Genomic DNA, 19,553 nt, shown 5'->3' on the forward strand with positions numbered 1-19,553 from the left:
TATTTTATTAATTTTTTCACAGGAATTAAAGAACAAATACTTGAAAATAAGAAACTCCTTGTCCTACCTGTGAATAACTGTGAATGAACTGGGAGCTGACAGAAGATGGACTGAAGAGTAATAAGTTATACGTCAAAAAGCGGCTGCGGGAAACAAGTTTCAACGTGTTTCAACGTGACCAGAACAGAATTGGACCTGGACCTATCCATACATTTTCTATGTAAATAATCCATTCTGGACCAAATGCAATAATGAAGGTTGTTTTAATACTATCTAATAAGTATCTATATAAGATGTTAAAACTCAAATTTTTGAAGGGGCATTGTCCCTTGACAATTGACATAATGAACACTCCAATTACAATTGACTATAAGAGCATATAAGAGCATATAAGAACTATTCACTGAATATACATAACTCCAACTATATCTGTACTATAGTCTTTGGAACTATTTAAAAGCATCTAATTGTAAGCTGTATTAACTTTATTTTTAACTTAAAATTAAAAATTAGTTTAGTTCATTAATAACCTATCAGTACAGCTTTGCTAAGCCCGAACCAGGATTTATTAGAAACCTCATGTTTCTCAGAATTTTCTATTTAAAAATTTAAAAATTCAACCCTCTTAAATTTTAATCCTAACTTACTTTTCAACTCCACACTAAATTTTAGCTGAATATATAAACTCTTAGAAATCGGAATGGGTACTATTGGGTACCCCTTAGTCCCCCTCTGGTTACTTTTTGTTCATCTTTGACTTCATATTATTTCATGAGAATCCATTAACTATCACCCTGCCGAATTTTAGCTTCTTACGACGATTTCTAAAAATCGGTGTGGGTCACCCCTTTGGGTCCCTATACACAAAATATTTATCACTTTCACTTCATATTCCTCCATTAGGAGCCATTAGCAACCTCTATGCCAAATTTCAGCTCCATTGGATGGTTTTGAAAAATCGGTATGGGTCACCCCCTCGGGTACCTCCGGTTGAAAAATTTTCCAATTTCACTTCATATTCTTTAGTTAGGAGCCATTAGCAACCTCTTTGCCAAATTTCAGCTTTCTAACACAATTTTGAAATTTTGGTGCACAACACTCCACCCACTCCGATGACCCCCACCGGTCCAAAACTTTTATGATCGAACCCATCTTCGAACTCGGTCGTTGCATTGTCCAGATACATGTCTGTACCAAATTAGGTCCAAATCGGTCAACTCGTTCGAGAGTTATCGAAAGACAGACGGACAGATGGACGGACATGACGATTACATAAGCCCTGGTTCGGGCTAAAACTAAACATTTACCATAAGAAGACATTTACTAAACTTTTAATTTTAATTTATTAGCTTTATTTTTCATTTATTTTTATTTTTGAATAAATCAAGTTATTCTCCTTATCCTTATAATACTGCTGTAAATATAGTTGACATTTATTTTTCATGTTGAAGTACAATTTGTCATGTTAATAAATTAGACCCCAACTGGAATTATTATTATCATGTCCGTCTGTACTGTGTATACTGGCTTCAATCTTTACCGATTTTTGATGATAATTTAAAAATACCATAAAGCATTAACCTAGTTGTGAATTCGCTTCTTGAGATGATAACCAGCATTATTAATTAAATTAAAAACAAGCATTTTGAGGTCCGCATCCCTTGGGTCACTCATAGTGATGGTAATCCGTAACCGATCCTATCCTAGGATCGTAAAAACTCGGATAGGATCGGATTTTCACACGGATCGGATAGAGGATCCGAGGATCAGACAATCTGATCCGATCCGAACCGATGAAATCCTAGGATCGCACAGGATCCTCGGATCATCCGATGTAAACTCGTTTCACATTTGGTGCGTTCATCACATGGCGTACATTACCCGAATGAGCCGAATTATTTTATTATTTTACGCCAGTTATTTTTATTTTGGCGTTGAAATCATACGAAATTGAATAATTTAAACGCCGAAATAAAAATAACTGGCGTAAAATAATAAAATAATTCGGCTCATTCGGATAATGTACGCCATGTGATGAACTCGAAATAAAGAAAAGCAGCTGGTAAAGTTTTTCCATAGTTAGACACAAGGTGTCTCACACATATCAAGTGAATCTTGGATCATCCGCGGATATCCTACCATCCTAGGATCGGATCGCATCGGATTTCGTGTAGAACCGGGAGCCGATCCGATCCTAAAGCGAGCAAATCCGATCCGATCCGATCCTGTATTTATCCGATCCTATCCTACGGATCGGTTAATTTAGGATACGGATTACCATCCCTAGTCACTCATTTTCGAGCACCTCATAATTTTTCGAGTTATGCAAAGATTTATTCAAATTAGTAATTATAAATATAAAATAATTAGTTGGTTGTTTTCAATTTGGCTTCACACTTGATGAAAATCTTGACGCGATTTTGTTTAATAATTATTAACACGGATCCTTTATCCTGCCTTACTTTCATAAAGCGAAAATAAACTCCACACATTCTTTATATTCTATGCTCCACACTTGATCCATCTCATAAAACTAAACCAGAGTTTGATTAAAAACTATGACTCAGGAGGAGAGACCCTCCACATGTCCGTCTCAGATCTTGATGCCCTTTGCATATGTTGGAGTCAGGAGTACCCTTATGACTAAAACCCTGAAGTGTTAGATTCTATGGCCCCATTTGCGCTCGCCACACCCCTTGAAAGGTGTAAAAGACACAAAAAAAGCCTTTTTTCATGTACTTCAACTGTCACCAAAAATCGAATTTTACTCGGATTTTGATAAAATTTACATTTTTGTGATCCCAGATGCTTGTGTGATCATATCCAGTAAATATCTCAATTTTTTTGAATTTTTGAATTTTTCGAATAACTCATCAGAATGTCCAAAAATTTAGAAAATTTCATTCTCCTGTAGCCATGTATGTGGATCGATTGGTTGACCAAAACAATAACAACACGACTCACGTACACCAAAATGCATGGGAATTCATACTATTTCCCATCACCCGTTACTAAATATGTCTTTTACAAAACAAAACACTTCACCAATTACACACGTATCCACTGTAGAAAAATTTCCTGTTATTGTTTCATTTACTAAATAGCAGACAAAAATATTAATGAAATACGTGATCACAACTTTGTAACCGAAATTATCTATCCAATGAGTAATCATATAAACTCTTGTTATAGTTTGACTAAAAGATACAAATTATATGATTCTAGTTACATCAATGATCATTTATTACGCTAAAAATTATGAATTTCATGTTATTGAAATATTTACATCGTTTCATGTAATCTCATGCAATGTAATCTCATGCAATTTCATATTTACTAAATTCCTTGACTAAAATTAAATTCAAGATTAAATGTTTGATTTGGCACTTAACTTAAACAAAAAATAAATGAACAAAAAATATTTGTACTGCTAACTTGAATCTGCCGTCATTTTGGCACAAACTGTATTTTCGCCATCATAACATTTATAAGTGTTTTTGAGCCAGAATTTAAATTATTTATCCCCAATATTGTTTCTGAGAAAAAATGAATCAACTTTTCATTGCCAAGTGCAAATTTTTATTATTCACAATTTCCATAAAATATTCATGCTACTTTTAGTAGGTGACTAGCTTTCACAATTGTTGAAATTCAACACAATCATTAACATTAATTACACACAAAATGGGTTATACATTCCACCGGTCCCTGTGACTAATTCACATTCAAATTATTACTTGAATGCCAATAAATAATTTAGTCTAAATGAATCAGAGAAACGATAAATTTGCTAAATAAAATTTTAAAAATATGTGCAAAGAATCGTGCCATAAAAATACGCAAATCTATGAACTTTTGTAGATATTCAATATTCATCAAATTTTATTAGTTCTGAGAACTTTCATACTTCCAAAAATCTTTCTGCTGCTTTAACTTCCGGTACCATGTGTTTATAATGTGTCATCAATTTTGTCAATTTTGTGTCAATTTTGTGTCGTCAAATTTTCTAACTTTCCTCACGAGCAGCCTACCTCCGAACTGGAACAAGTTAATAATTTTTAATGTTAGTATTTTAAACTGCAACTATAAAACTGCAACTAATTATACGTCACAAGATAATTTGTACCTGTACCAAATCTTGCCGTTATAAAAGATGGATTTCTAAAAACCAAAAGTGGCGTATCAGCACTACAAACCATAATATTTAGTTGCATAACCCAGAATAGTAATACACACTGAGGAGGGGAGCTTGCGAGGTTGATAATAACAGATCTTGATGCCCTTTGGATATGTGGTAGGGTCCTATGAGTGTACTAAAACCCTGAAGTGGTTTGACTCCATGGCCACATTTGCGCCCGCCACACCCACTCAAAAATGCCCAAAAAACGCTTCCACTCCAGTTTTCACTCACTCAAATCCACGTCAAAAATCCAATTTTACTCGGATTTTGAAATTTCTTTCATCATTACACTCCCAGATAGTTGCTTTCTTCAATCCAATATCAAACCCAATTTTTTCGAAATTTTTAGTATTTTTAAAATTTGAAATTCTGAATGAGGATTGTTGTAGTAATCAACAACTCAAATTACGCCTGCGAAATAATCATCAGCAAAATTGAATTTGATATGGAATTGAAGAAAGCAACTATCTGGGAGCGTAATGGTGAAAGAAATTTCAAAATCCGAGTAAAATTGGATTTCTGGCGTGGATTTGAGTGAGTGAAAACTGGAGTGGAAGCGTTTTTTGGGCATTTTTGAGTGGGTGTGGCGGGCGCAAATGTGGCCATGGAGTCAAACCACTTCAGGGTTTTAGTACACTCATGAGACCCTATCACATATCCAAAGGGCATCAAGATCTGTTATTATCAACCTCGCAAGCTCCCCTCTTGAGAAAAAGTGTACGTACGTACCATGAAACTTTCCATGAATATCTGGAGGAAACCCGGAGTGAGTCACGTTTCCAGAAACTCTGGCAGCATTCACATAGATACGTAACCGTTGATCAGAAATACTGGACTTTCTCTACATAAGCTTTGCGCATAAGAGGATACATGACATGGAGCAGAAAGTACGAGAGCATTCTGAAAATATTGTACGTGGATCGAGTTGGTTGACCAAAACAATAACAACACGACTCACGTACACCAAAATGCATGGGAATTCATTACTATTTCCCATCACCCGTTACTAAATATATGCCTTTTACAAAACAAAACACTTCTCCAATTACACACGTATCCATTGTAGAAAAATTTCCTGTTATTGTTTCATTTACTAAATAGCAGACAAAAATATTAATGAAATATGTACGTGATCACGTTTTTTAATCGAAATAATCCAATAAGTAATCAAATCATATAAACTCTTGTTATACTTTGACTAAAAAATACAAATGATATGACTCAAAGAATCAATTCTTGAAATTACTTTCTTGTATAAACGACAATTTATTACGCTAAAAATTATGAATTTCATGTTACTAAAATATTTACATCTTTTCATGTAATCTCATGTAAATTCCGTGTGTACTAAAATTAAATGTTTGATTTGGAACTGAACAGAAAATAAATGAAACTAAATAATAAAATATTTGCACTACTAACTTGAATCTTCCGTCATTTTGGCACAAATTGCACTTTCGTCATCATAACATAACATTTATAAGTGTTTTTGAGCCGGAACGTACGTAAACATTGTGGATGTTACTCGTAAAGGGTAGCGGAGTTGAGAATACGTGCGATTACGTGAGAAGTTGCTCGTATGTTCTAGAGCATGCGAGATACCGGCCAACTTTCATATATAAAGCCACACGATGACTGCCCAGCATCAACATTCACAAGTTGAAACTTACAAAGCGAACAAGAGAAAAAGCTCAGTTTTGAGACAAAGTGCATAAGCAGATACTCCTACTCGTATATACTAAAGTGAAATACAACCGATTTACGACACAGTTTCAAAAAGATTTTCAAAAAGTGATTTTCGAAAAACTACAAACACACGATAAACTTCAAATTTTCTGCATTTTTTGGATCATTTATAACTGGTAAGTTTGTGCTTTGTATACAATATTTCACATTTTACATATTTAGTATGGAGAAAACTGGAGAAAGTGCCCGTGAAAATTTTAAGGGTTCGTTATACTAACAAAATTTCTACTTTCATCCTTTCAGAATTCACAACAACCTATAAAAATGGTGCAAAAACGAGCCATCGGAATCGACCTGGGTACCACCTACTCCTGCGTTGGTGTCTGGCAGAATGGAAAAGTTGAGATCATCGCCAACGACCAGGGGAACAGGACGACGCCTTCGTACGTCGCCTTCAACGATACAGAACGACTTGTCGGAGACGCTGCCAAAAATCAAGTCGCCATGAACCCACAAAACACCATCTTTGACGCGAAACGTCTCATTGGAAGAAAATTTGACGACCAGAATGCCCAAGCAGACATGAAACATTGGCCATTCAAAGTAGTCAACTGCGGAGGCAAACCACAATTCGAAGTCGAATTCAAGGGAGAAACGAAGCGATTCATGCCGGAAGAAATCAGTTCCATGGTTCTCACCAAGATGAAGGAGACGGCGGAAGCTTATCTTGGGACGAAGGTCACCGACGCGGTTGTCACTGTGCCAGCCTATTTCAACGACTCGCAACGCCAAGCCACCAAAGATGCCGGGGTCATTGCGGGATTAAATGTGCTTCGAATTATTAATGAACCTACGGCAGCCGCGTTGGCGTATGGATTGGATAAGAACTTGAAGGGGGAGCGAAACGTCCTCATCTTTGACCTGGGTGGGGGCACTTTTGACGTATCGGTGCTCACGATTGATGAAGGAAGCTTGTTCGAAGTTAAATCAACGGTAAGAATTAGGATTTTTTTGTCAGTATAATTTAAAATTGGAGAGTTTGTAGAAAATCAAAACTTATTTTTTTGTGCATTTTATTACAGAACGGAGACACCCACTTGGGCGGTGAGGACTTTGACAACAGAATGGTCACCCACTTCTGTGACGAGTTTAAGCGCAAATTCAAGAAGGATTTGACCACCAATTCCCGAGCCATGCGACGACTTCGAACCGCTTGCGAGAGGGCGAAACGAACTCTTTCCTCCTCCACGGAGGCATCCATCGAAGTGGACTCGTTACACGACGGGATCGATTTTTACAGCAAGATCTCCCGAGCCCGATTTGAAGAGCTTTGCATGGACATGTTCCGTAACACCATGGAACCAGTGGCAAAGGCGTTGATCGATGCAAAAATGGATAAGTCCCAAATCCATGACGTCGTTCTGGTCGGAGGATCCACTCGAATTCCCAAGATTCAAAAAATGCTTCAAGATTTCTTCAACGGGAAGGAACTCAACAAGTCAATCAACCCGGATGAAGCTGTCGCTTACGGTGCCGCAGTCCAGGCCGCGATTCTGTCTGGGGATCAGAGTTCACAAATCCAAGACGTACTTTTGGTCGACGTAGCTCCACTCTCCCTCGGAATCGAAACTGCTGGAGGAGTCATGACGAAAATCATTGAGCGAAATTCTAGAATTCCATGCAAGCAAGCCCAAACTTTCACCACTTACTCGGACAACCAACCAGCCGTCTCGATCCAAGTCTTTGAAGGTGAAAGAGCCATGACGAAAGATAACCATCTCTTGGGCACCTTCAACCTCGGCGGAATTGCTCCAGCACCACGTGGCGTTCCCCAAGTCGAGGTCACCTTCGACATTGACGCCAATGGGATCATGAACGTGTCCGCTGCTGACAAGGGGAGTGGAAAGACGGAAAAGATTACCATCAAAAACGACAAGGGTCGTTTGTCCAAGGAAGAGATCGACAGAATGCTATCCGATGCGGAAAAATATGCGCAAGAAGACGCCAAGCAAAGGGAGAAAGTTCAGGCTCGCAACCAACTGGAGAACTACGTCTTTGGAGTCAAACAAGCCGTGGAGGAAGCATCTCCCGACAAACTCCCGCCCTCTGATAAGCAACAAGTTCTCGCCAAATGTCAGGAAACGATGAGATGGTTGGACAACAACTTGCTGGCAGAGAAGGAAGAGTACGAGTTCAAGTTGAAGGAAGTTGAGGGTGAATTCAAACCGATCATGATGAAAATGCATGGCGGTGGGGGTGCTACTGGTCCTTCTGGGGCTGGTGGGATGCCTGGTGGGTGTGGTCAACAGGCTCGCAGAGAAGCTGGTGGACACCATGGTGGCCCAACGGTTGAGGAAGTGGATTAGAGTTTAAGGAATTTTTATGTTTTGTTTAATTTTCATATTTATTTAAAAAGCTTAAAAAGTAGATCTCACTTGATTGTTGACTTTTCCAGTAGCGTTGCTACTTAATATATTATTGTAAGTACATAATTGTAAGTGATAATAATGATAATATTTAGTAATTAGTAATATGTACTGTAAATAAAATTGTAAATATCTGTAAATACTCAATAAGTATTTGAACTGAATAAAGTTATGTTAAAAAGTGAATAAATTTTGGAAAGTATTCATTGCTTTGCATCATCAACCTATGTGCATATTTATGTATACAAATGTATGCATAGTACCATTGCTTAAGAATTTAGGAATTTTTACTAGAGTCTCATGCATCTTTCTAAACTGATAATGATGATAAATAGCATATAACACATCCCGTTTCATTGTTCACCCTATCACCCACATAATGCATCTAGTTCTTGCAAATAATAATGGTAATTTATTGTCAGATCTTGTACAAAATATTAATAAAATGAAATTAATTAGTGGGTGCACATTTTGAACCAGACTGTAGATAAATATGTTTTATTATTACGAGACAATAAACCCATGGGAAATTCAGCTTGCTAGATCTGCTAACAAATTAATGCCCATTATTCCTTTATCAAGCGATTAAAAGTATTAAAATAACTCCGACTCGACATTTTTTGCAAGGATGATTTTTAATGTCAATTTCACAAGGAAATATGCATATTAAGGGTCATTATTCTTGTACCTAAACAAACCATCGCAATAAATAATGGTGTGAGCGATTTTTGTTGTTTATTTATATTTTGTTATCAGTTATCGATATGAAAGTTTATACGGAAATCAGTGATATTGATAGGTTTGATTTGTTTATATTCAGAGATTCATTAGTCATCTCATAAAAAATACACTGTATTCTTAAAAGTTATAAGAATCACAATGATAACCTACAGGTCGTCAATATTGTTTGACCTTTTTCATTAATTCAGCGAATTTTAATATAATACTTTTATTTACTTACAGATAAGCTTGAATGATTGAACTGTCAACTATCAAAGAGCTTAGCTTCCATATTTAATTTATTTTAAAAATGCATCGCCCTGCGTCTGGTGTAATTTCAATCAATTATTAATTTTAACAGGTTTAAGGAAATGATACATAAATGAAAATCCATGATGACGAGTTTACACAAAATAATACGGCAAGTTGTCACTTTAAGTTGTCACTTTTATCGTAGCTAAATCCTAAACTTATTCAAATTAAATCGAATCCTAAGCCGTCTATCATTTTTTTAATTCAATTGTGTCCGTCCGATACTGCGGATTAATCATAGCATAGTTTCATACGTATCAATGTAAATAGGATTAAGCGTGGTGATGATGCCATCGATATTCCCCTGAACTTCTAGTTGTCATTTCATGTACATGACGATGACATGTTACATGAAGATATAAAGGGTGTTAATAAAGTCCGATCCCAGCATTTTTTGGAGCGTGGTTGTTACAAATTCAGCTGGAACTTTTGAACCAGTGAAGTTATTTATTTCAAATTTTTACCATGGGAGGAACAACTAAACGTGTAAGTCATGAGCATCTTAGAGTTGAGATACAAACATTGCATCAGCAGGGGCTTAAACCTACAGAAATTGTGCAAAAATTGGGCTGCAGCCGCAGAACTGTTTGGAAATGGAAGAATAAAAATTTTGTCCACGACAAAAAGCGACCAGGGCGACCCAGAAAGGTGTCACCTACCACAAAAAGAATGATTAAAAACAGACTTTGCAAGAAAACCGGTAGTTCATTACGTAATTGAGCAAGGGAGTTAAATGACTCAAAACGCTATAAAGAGAAGAAGAAGCAAATTAACTGTGTGACCGTGCAAAAATTTGTGAAAACTACGAAGTGGGGTCACACAGCTTACAAACTAACCAAAAAAACCTCTCATGTCACAAAAATATATCGATGACCGTCTGAAATTTGAAGAACTCCTTCAGAAAAGTGCCCATTTGAGTGAAAAAAGACTTGGTGAAGAATTGCGCAGTCACATCCTTTGGACTGACGAATCTATTATTGAACTATATCCAAAATTGAACCAACAAAATGTTCGTTACAGGACAGAAAACAAATCGGATGTACCATCAAGAGCGATCCCAAAATTCGGGCTTAAAGTTATGGTAGCGGGTGGATTTTGTGCACGTTGCGTGACCCCTCTACATATCATACCAAAAGGCCAATCAGTCAATGCAAAGCATTATATGGAAAAAATATTACCTATCTATTTCGATAGCATGGGGAACAAGGAAATATTTCCGAATGAAAGAAAAATAGTTTTCATGCAGGATGGTGCTATAGCCCATACAGCAAAAGCGAGTTTGAGTCTCATCAAGACGCAAGTTTCAACGGTCTGGAGCAAGGGGGTGTGGGCCGCTAACGGCCCAGATTTGAATCCCCTGAAGAACCAGTGGTCCATACTTAAGGAAAATGTATACAAAGAGCCACAACCCCGGACGAGGGAAGAGCTAGTAAAAAAAAGTTCAAGATGTATGGAATTCGATTTCCAGAGGCACATTGGAAAAATTAGCACAGAGCCTTAAACAAAGAGTTGAGGGCATGGTTAAAGTAAATGGTAACAAGACCAAATACTAAGGTAAATATGTCGAACATTTTTTGTAAGTATCACGGGTAGTTTTTTTTTATACTAGCCTTCACTTTTTTACAGGAAAAATGGGATCGGACTTTATTAACACCCTGTATTTCATGTTATGTGTCACCTACTTCTGTACAGTGGGTGTTCCCATCGCTGGTACTTGTTACCACCTGCGTCCAGACACTTGAAAAATGTATCTGAAATATTAATATGGAGCCTCTCACTGCCTAATTATATTAATTAATCATTGGAAATCCCTATATAATAAACCTGTCCAGTGTTTTCACATTGTGTAGCATCGTGCTTGGGTACATACAATGAATCACTTTGTATTTTAGATAAGTTGTAACATTTTGTTCTCCACATTTTATATATTTGTAATAATAATTGAAAGAATGCGTAGTAAAATAATGTTGACATTTATTATTTGAATCGAGCGTGATAAGAATTAAGTTTTATTCTCCAGTGTCAGTCAGTCAGTTGTCTGCGTCACATTTGCAATTTGATAATTGACGGAATCTTCTAAATATCAGCAGCAGCATGATGCCTTTTTTATTGCACGCTTAATCCCACCACCTTTGTCGCTTGCTGCTGGGGATAATCTCATCTTTATTATAATATGATGAATTATGATGAAATTACTGCACCAAGTTAATTTACTACGGCCAATACATGCATAAGTTTCATAAAAAAACTGCGAATCTCTAACTACACAATTGTGAAAATTGATGTTGGGTAATGCAAACAATGCAATGTTGGTTGGATGGATGGATTTCAGTTTAATATGATGCAGTATAATGAGCAATTATAATATTGACTTATATTGCATATGTGTATACTTTAGTTTGCATACTTACCCAAGCAAATTTACTTTTCAAACATGTTTGATGTAGGAAGTTGATTAAAAACAAGTCAGTTGTTCCCATAATTAGCTTGGAACAACATTGGCTGGCCTGGCCGTGATCTTGACTTTGAATTTTATCGCCATTCAGATAGTATAGGCAAAAAGTATTTTGTTCAAAATGTCTACTACGATAGATTCTATTTTGACAAGTACGGGAGCCCCTGGTCGGGCGGCTCTCATAATTCCTGATTTTGGATGGGAAGAATGGCTCGTTTTCGGATCTGTGTTAGCAATTTCCGTCGCAATAGGCATATTTTTTGGGTGTTTTGGAAAAAAGAATCAGACCAATGAGGAATATCTTCTTGGAGGAAGAACAATGAATCCAGTGCCGGTGGCATTGTCACTTCTTTGCTCTTATGTGTCCTCCATCACATTATTGGGGACGCCGGTGGAGATTTATATGTATGGAATCCAATTGTCAATGGTTCTGATTGCGTACATTCCACTCACCATCAGCTTGGCGTTTGTCTATGTGCCAATCTATTTTCAGTTACAGTACATATCAATTTATGAGGTTTGTAATATAGAAATTTATTAAATGATGTGAGTATTTTATTTTATTTTCGAAATCTTTACAGTACCTTGAAGACCGATACAGTCGATTTTTGCGGATTGTCTGTTCAGTTATCAACATCATTTATGGGGTAAGTGTGTTATTCAGGGTAAAATAATAAGCCTAAACGTGACTTTATCGACGTGAGACTTTTTTTACAGATATTTTTCATGAGCTTGGTAGTTTATGCGCCAGCTCTTGCACTTAAATTGGTCACAGGGATTGACCACAGGATAATGGTGGCCGTCATTTTCCTAGTTTGTATATTTTACTCTTCGATTGGAGGTTTTAAAGCAGGTAATAAGTTTAAATCAATTTGAATTAGAATTTAATTACATGGAAGGACGAGGATGCTTATATAAATATTTTCCTTAGTGCTGTGGACTGACTCACTCCAAGCAGTTATCATGGTTGTTTCAACGGCTATTGTGGTAATTGTGGGGACATCAAAGTTGGGAGGAGTTAGCGAAGTTTGGAAAATGGCAGATTCGACGAACCGATTAAATTTTTTCAAGTACTAAATAGAACATAATTTTGAAATGAAAATCTTCCACTGTTTTTCTTAAATTATTTAAATTATTTATTGTAACTCTTAAAGTTTTGATGTCGATCCACGTACGAGACATACATTTTGGACAGCGGTTGTCGGTGGTTATTTCCAATGGTTGCCGATGTATGCCAACCAGGCGCAAATTCAAAGATATGTGTCGCTCCCAAATTACAGATCTGTTTACATGTAAGTATTTAACCATAATATATATGATGTTGGTGCTATATCTGAATTATTACTTATGTAATTTTTTACACAGCGCATTGGGGATTAACCTACTTGGTCTCTTCGTCCTTATGGGGATGACATATTTTTGCGGATTGGTCATTTTTGCCACGTATTTTACATGCGATCCTATATTAACCAAAGTAAATCTTCCACACATATTCGCATACTTATTGTAATCTTTTATCGGTATACAATACGTATGTATTCTGCAGGATATAGCTGCTGCTGATCAAATTCTGCCACTTTTCGTGGCTCAAACTCTGGAAGAATATCCAGGTCTTCCCGGCCTATTTGTGGCAGGTATTTTAATTATTATTAATATTACAATATTAATTATATAACAATACTTGTTGCCGGTTACAGGTATAACCTGCGCTGCGCTTAGGTATGTGGAATATGCAAATTACATACTTTGTACATAATGACACCAATATATTTTTAATCACATGCTCATTTGCCAATCTCATATGACCGGTGACTAGGTTGGAATGTGGACTTTAAACAATTTAAATCTAGATATAAGATTTTATGACTTTATTTCAGTACGGTTTCAAGTGGCGTGAATGCCCTGGCCGCCTCTGTCGTGGAAGATTACGTCAAAAAATGGCGACCTACATGGAACGACACAAAGCTGGCTTGGGTCTCAAAGGGGATTGCCACAGCCACGGGGTTCTTATCTTTTGGCTTTGTCTTTATTGCCGAACAAATGGGAAATATTTTCACGGTGAGTGTGTGGAGCAATACTCAGTAGAAATTTAGATATGGAAATCTTTTTATTGATGGATTACCATTGAATTGTGGTACAATTTGATATATTTTTTTCATTATCAGGCAGCAACCTCGCTCTTCGGAATTTTTGGGGGTACTTTAGAATAAAACTTACTTTTTGATGTTCATGAGACGACCTTATGCAATTTTATTTTTAGGCCCCACTTTTGGCGTCTTCATATGCGGAATGTTTTTTCCCTGGACGAACAATCTGGTTTGTACTTACATTTGGACTAATTTTTCAATTTCTATTATGCATATTATTCTTAGGGAGTGTCGCTAGCCTTGCTCATCTCAGTGGCATTTATGAGCTTCCTTGGAGTGGGTCAAACTGTGTACAACAATCGGGGAGACCTTCCACTTCAATTTAAAGATCTCGATATGTCATGTCCTGCTGACCCGAACAATGGAACATTTGCTGGGTTCATCGAGCGCGAGTACGATTGGAAAAATAAAGATTGGGATGCGCTAACGCAAATATTTTCAATTTCTCCATTGTGGTATCCGTGTTATGGAATAATCAGTTCGGTAGTTCTGGGGCTAATATTTAGCTTCATTTTCCACAAACCATCAAAAGTGAGACCAATGGAGAGCAGACTTTTTATCCCAATTGTTTTGAAGTTATGGAAGAAAATATGTCCCGGAAAATTGGTTGGGTTTGTGAAATTCACAAAAGAGGAATTATTAGGTATGGAAATTAAATGTTAAAAAAATGAACAATAAGGGAACAAAAAATACGAATTTTGGTAACGATTACAGAAAATCCAGAACTTGGAGGCAGCTCGAATTCTAATGAAGGATTTGATGGGTCATACAGTCCGAAAAAGCAGTCAGTGATATCAGCTCCACATTTAATAAATGACCACGTAAATAATAACGGGAAAAATGAAGGATAGAATCTTATTATGTAATCATTATAGCGTTATATAAAGCAATATAAATTTTTATGACATTTAATAAACAAGTGATAAATTAATTGCACTTTCTGGTTCAACTTTACATTTTAATGATATCTTCTCTGAACTGATTTCCATATTCGGCATTGTAACAGTACTCGTAAAGAGCCCGATAAGCTTCGGCAGATGCGTGAAATTGGAATTTACAATAGTTGAGTATCTGTTGAGCTTCGTCTAATTTTGCAATCACATTGCCTGGGAATTTACGAAAAAACATGTATGCATGTAAGTACAAGATAGATACTTTCACTTTTATATAATTTGTTCAAGTTAGTAGCCAAATATTGAAGTGTATGTATGTACCTGCTTCTTCAATTGGAATGCTATCCTCACTCCCAAAAAGTTGAAACTTTGGTTGATATTTGGATATTGTTGAGATGAGAGTTGCCTTCGTGGTATTCGAGATTGATTTCAGTTTAAAGTTGAGTAAATCTTGAAAATTTGTGTTATATTTCCCTTTCTGTAAGTGTACAACAAATTAATTATACATGGTTTCTATCAAAATTTGCAATATTTAAGGCTTACCAGACCATCCACTTCATGTACACAGGCGACTTGACACTGGAAAATTATATAGAAAATTAAATACTTATAACAATCAATTAATTCATAAGATTGTGCATACCATTGTAAATGGCTTATCATTAGCGGAGGCTATTGGATGATTTAATTCTTTTAGTTTGTTCTTCATATTCTCAGAACACGCGACGACAGAAGGTGCAATGTCAAAGCGATCAAAGTCCATGAAAATGTCAAACAATGGGTATGGAAGCTCTTCTCCTTTGCAGCAGGGTTGGGCGAATGTCTCAAATGCATGATTAGGCTTTGATAAGGACTCAATTGGTTGACAAACTCTCTATGAAAATGTAACAGCATTGAATTAATTTAGCATTTTTATAATTACCACTGTAATTAAAATTATTGTTTAATTAATTACACTTACGTCATTTTCAACTGGGGGAGAAGGAATTATCTTCACGCCGGCCATGGTTAGACAAACTTCTTCCTCAGCTTTCAAAAAGCATGTCAAAAAAGTTTGCAACTTTTTCGTTATTGTGGAATTACTCGAGACTAAATTATGGAGACCGAATTTAGTTGTAAAATTGCTAAACAAAAGTGATGAAATAGGTGAAAAATTACAAACCTTCGCACTGCATGTCCTTCGCCACAATTTTATCTTTCACAAGTGCAGGGTAATTTTTCATGAAGAATGCTTCGAATTTCTTGTAGGTTAGAGAATCTTCAGAAATCTTGAAAAATGTAATTTTATAAGCCAAAATAGTAGATTATTATTTAAACTCAATTAATAGCTACTTACTGCTCCCTCAGATGCACTAGATAATTCACACATGTAAGTATCCCACTGTAGGTAGGTACATGGATAAATAGTTAAAATCCATGCAAGTCTGTATAATTATTAATTTCATATGCAGTTTTGTACCAAAGATGCAGGAATATCCGTGTCTTGATTTCCTTGTTGCATGCTCATGCACTTTCTCCAGTGCTCGCTTTTTGGTCGCATTGGATGGTCCATTAAAATATTGTTGCAACATGTAAACGCATTTCCAATGAAATATGGATTCTTCGCCATCTCAGAACCTTTGTTCCAACATTGCCTAAAGTCCTCAGACTGCACGCTAATGATTGGCAAAAACTGAGACAAGAAAAATATTTTTGATACACCTTAACCAAAATTTTTTCAGTACTTCTGTATTTTACAATTTTTTTTAAATCACTTACATAATAAAGTATGAAAACTGCTATTTTGTAATGTTCCATTATGGCAATTTTTTATATTTATCTAAATAAAATTAAGCTTTACAAGTTTAGCACAACAACCAACTCTCCCAGAGACTTTAAAACACTCGATGAACTGAACACCCAGTAAGCAACGTGTGATTTATTTGTACCTGTAAATATCGTCATTTGAAATAGGTCACTTCTTGGAAAAACCTTGGGCATCCCATTTATTGTGGGTTTACTGTTTTTTGCTTTTTAATAGTGTTACATACTTATTTGCATATATTGTACATATTTATTTGCCTTTGCCACCGTCAACCAACTGTATCGCAATTTACTATATCCGTGCATATCGGGATGATGCGTACTACGGTTTGTTACGAATCGTACCAACTTGCCTCATAATTAAACAAAGCTATGATGACATTGATGATCTAGACAATAGCAAACCGGATGGGAAGTTGTCATTAATTGAGATCGTATCTCATATGTCATTGAGATCACGTCAAATCATGGTCAAAATGGAGAGTAACCATAATTAAGCCGTGACAGAGAATGGGTTGAAATAATAGGCCACAGTAATTTAGGATTATCCTTTCCGTTGTTTATTTAAAGTGACCATAACCCCAGCAAATCCATTGTTTGGAAAAAATACTTCCATGAAATAACTCGATTTAACTTTTTTTTAGAAATGAATATATCGCATTTTACAAGAAGTTTGTTTTGTCATACGCAATTGAATTTTGTGAATGTTTATCAGCAAAACATTAAATTTATGTCTATGCAGTTACAGCATTAGTAAGCACACCATTTTCCTCAGAAGTGGTGATGACGGGGGCGATGTTTTCAGCGTTTTCAGCCGCTACAGAGGTCGGAATACACACAAAGAGTTTCCCCTTCCCTTCCGGCGAATATATTTTCATGCCCACACAATTTTGCCCTTCGAACAAAATAGTTTTGTCGTCATCGCCTTCAAATTCAGTCTCTCCATGTACTTTCAATTTGGTCGTGGATCTCAAAACAGTGATGCCTTTGATCCCCTTGGGTGAAAGTTGCACAATCATTGGACTGGATCGAATGTCGAGCGACGTGATTTTTAGACGTCGACTTGGATCGCTATCCGTTGTGATTTTGTAGTTGTTCAAGTTGATCGTACTGTAAATCCATTAAATATAACGTGCTTATGTAAATATGCATAAATTAATTTAAACACTGACGCATTTATGTAACTTACCCCTCATATTTTGAAGACAGTTTGGCCAAAGATTTAATAAACTGGGAAGCATCCGGGTTCCCATTTTTGTCCAGGGGCATTTCCATCTTTGCCAGCTTATCCCGACCACAGTTGGTTTTGAAAGACTCCATTTTTGTAGTGGGGTTGTAATTGTATATAAATGTTGCCGTAAAGTCTGGTCGATACTTGAAGCTTGCTGATATGTCGACTGTGTGGCTGCATATTAACAATTAATTAGTACTTTGAGTTAATTGTTACAAAATAGAAATAGCATGCTGTACTCACTTATTTTCAACGATTGCCCCGTCTCCCAATACTTCATTTAATATATCTCGGCTGCTCATCGTTTTCAGCAATTTCTTTGTCTTGGATTTGCTCTTGGTCAAACTTTTTGTAGAAGTTGATCCAACAGCATTTCCAATTTCAGCTTCCGACTTTGGTGGACATATTTTGCGAAACGGAGATTTTGAAGATGGTTCAGGTTTTCGGGTCTTGGACTGCTTCTCTGCTATCTCTTTTTGAGCATTATTATTTAGACGGTTGTTTTTCACTTGTTCAGATTGATTTGACCTACGAAACGAAATAGAACCGGAAGTTGACGCTGTCTGCTTTTTCGAAAGTTCGACAGATATTCCTTGCTTGGGTTGCAACTGTTTCTGGCTTTTGGTCGAAAAAACTTTTTCGATTTCATTTGAGATTAGTTCCAAGGGTTTTAAGCTGTCGAGATTTAATCCGTGAGACAAGGGATGCAGGTCCGAGTTCGAACCGGAAATTGACCGTGTTGACAAAGGTTCAAACGGTGCTGATGAAAATGATTTGAGTGAAGCTGAGTTTCCCTGTTGTTCAGATTTTTGACGTATCATTTCATATGCAATGTTCCGAATTGAATCTTCGGGCGTGAGGTGAGTGAGTAATAAGCCCATTTTAAGTGCGGTGGCTTTCTTCTAGTATCTTATGTATAATTATGCTTGAAATGCTTGCAAATCTTGACTTGAATGATTTTATTTTATTTGTAATTTATCATGATTGTGCAGTATTGGTAGAGTTGTCAAGCAACTTTGGATAATGATTTAATTGACATATTGTTCAGTGATTTACTGGATTTTTTGGGTACATCTGACATCTTGGTTGACTTTTGTTCACACAACCACATTGATAAGATGATATAAAGAAAGTACACTTTAATGTAGAGGAAATAACCCAATGGGAAAACCTCAACTTGATTCGGCAGAGATCCAATAATTTGCATTTAATTTGTGATTTGCATACATATGTATTAGCAACAAGTGGCAGGAGGAGCAGGAGAGAGCACGTCCCTTTTTTGCTCTCGTAGAATATTTTTTCGTGTTAAAGTTTTAGAGGTTCCTGACCACCCCCACCTCTAGAAAGTTGATTGCCACTTCCCCATTAAGCCCTCTGGAGTAGTGATAGTGGAAGTTGGGGGATTTTGCTCGCCTTGGTGACCTTTTAGGCCTCGTCGGATTTAGTACTTTTTTGACTGGACTTACACCCCTATGTTCTCGAGTGGACTCGTTTCTCTCTCTACTAGTCTTACCACGGAGGATACCACTACTCAGTAGTGGAGGAGTGTGGTCCCTGCACCCCCAGGGCACGGCGCGGAGTTCTGAGTGACCGTGACCTGCGGGGTTGGCCATACTCATGCACTTTATGTGCCTGAATCAGGCAAGAAAGTTTTTTCATTCTTTCTTTTTCGGGGACAACGGAAAAAAATGCGTCCAAAT

At 36.6% G+C, this 19,553-nt stretch overlaps 4 protein-coding genes and 1 long non-coding RNA gene across 8 annotated transcripts; 2 read left to right on the forward strand and 3 right to left on the reverse strand.

Moving 5' to 3' along the window:
• Positions 1-147: 147 nt before the first annotated feature.
• LOC110853886 (sodium-coupled monocarboxylate transporter 1) lies at positions 148-14,880 on the forward strand. 2 transcript variants are annotated; one of them, XM_035855086.1, is made up of 13 exons: positions 148-257; positions 12,361-12,426; positions 12,497-12,632; positions 12,711-12,849; positions 12,934-13,071; positions 13,145-13,253; positions 13,326-13,413; positions 13,477-13,498; positions 13,657-13,837; positions 13,945-13,975; positions 14,040-14,095; positions 14,152-14,569; positions 14,641-14,880. In XM_035855086.1, the coding sequence occupies exons 1-13, from the start codon at positions 252-254 to the stop codon at positions 14,775-14,777; spliced, it is 1,527 nt and encodes a 508-aa protein (XP_035710979.1). In that variant the 5' UTR covers positions 148-251; the 3' UTR covers positions 14,778-14,880. The 2 variants fall into 2 exon arrangements, with proteins under 2 accessions (XP_035710979.1, XP_021957933.1); XM_022102241.2 differs by lacking the exon at positions 148-257 and adding an exon at positions 11,785-12,296.
• LOC110854381 lies at positions 3,060-5,695 on the reverse strand. Of its 3 annotated transcripts, none has more exons than XR_002548317.2 (3): positions 4,910-5,695; positions 4,127-4,161; positions 3,060-4,038 (listed from the first exon to the last, which is right to left on the reverse strand). It is a non-coding gene; the product is annotated as an uncharacterized LOC110854381 (long non-coding RNA). The 3 variants fall into 3 exon arrangements; XR_004835603.1 differs by having other exon boundaries at positions 4,127-4,188; XR_004835602.1 differs by lacking the exon at positions 4,910-5,695 and having other exon boundaries at positions 4,127-4,304.
• Positions 5,846-8,400, forward strand: LOC110853791 (heat shock protein 68). Its single transcript, XM_022102124.2, has 3 exons — positions 5,846-6,042; positions 6,170-6,859; positions 6,949-8,400. The coding sequence occupies exons 2-3, from the start codon at positions 6,191-6,193 to the stop codon at positions 8,230-8,232; spliced, it is 1,953 nt and encodes a 650-aa protein (XP_021957816.1). The 5' UTR covers positions 5,846-6,042; positions 6,170-6,190; the 3' UTR covers positions 8,233-8,400.
• LOC110853888 lies at positions 14,756-16,844 on the reverse strand. The gene is made up of 10 exons (XM_022102242.2): positions 16,748-16,844; positions 16,578-16,638; positions 16,279-16,491; positions 16,156-16,200; positions 15,982-16,087; positions 15,781-15,908; positions 15,463-15,693; positions 15,363-15,398; positions 15,141-15,297; positions 14,756-15,032 (listed from the first exon to the last, which is right to left on the reverse strand). Exons 2-10 carry the CDS (start codon positions 16,614-16,616, stop codon positions 14,878-14,880), a joined length of 1,110 nt encoding a protein of 369 aa, XP_021957934.1. The 5' UTR covers positions 16,617-16,638; positions 16,748-16,844; the 3' UTR covers positions 14,756-14,877.
• Positions 16,845-17,181: 337 nt separating this feature from the next.
• Positions 17,182-18,836, reverse strand: LOC118436520. Its single transcript, XM_035854798.1, has 3 exons — positions 18,097-18,836; positions 17,812-18,027; positions 17,182-17,732 (listed from the first exon to the last, which is right to left on the reverse strand). The coding sequence occupies exons 1-3, from the start codon at positions 18,732-18,734 to the stop codon at positions 17,357-17,359; spliced, it is 1,230 nt and encodes a 409-aa protein (XP_035710691.1). The 5' UTR covers positions 18,735-18,836; the 3' UTR covers positions 17,182-17,356.
• Positions 18,837-19,553: the final 717 nt, after the last annotated feature.

The sequence above is a fragment of the Folsomia candida genome, unplaced genomic scaffold, assembly GCF_002217175.1.
Source record: "Folsomia candida strain VU population unplaced genomic scaffold, ASM221717v1 Fcan01_Sc009, whole genome shotgun sequence".
Taxonomy (NCBI): Eukaryota; Metazoa; Arthropoda; class Collembola; order Entomobryomorpha; family Isotomidae; genus Folsomia; species Folsomia candida.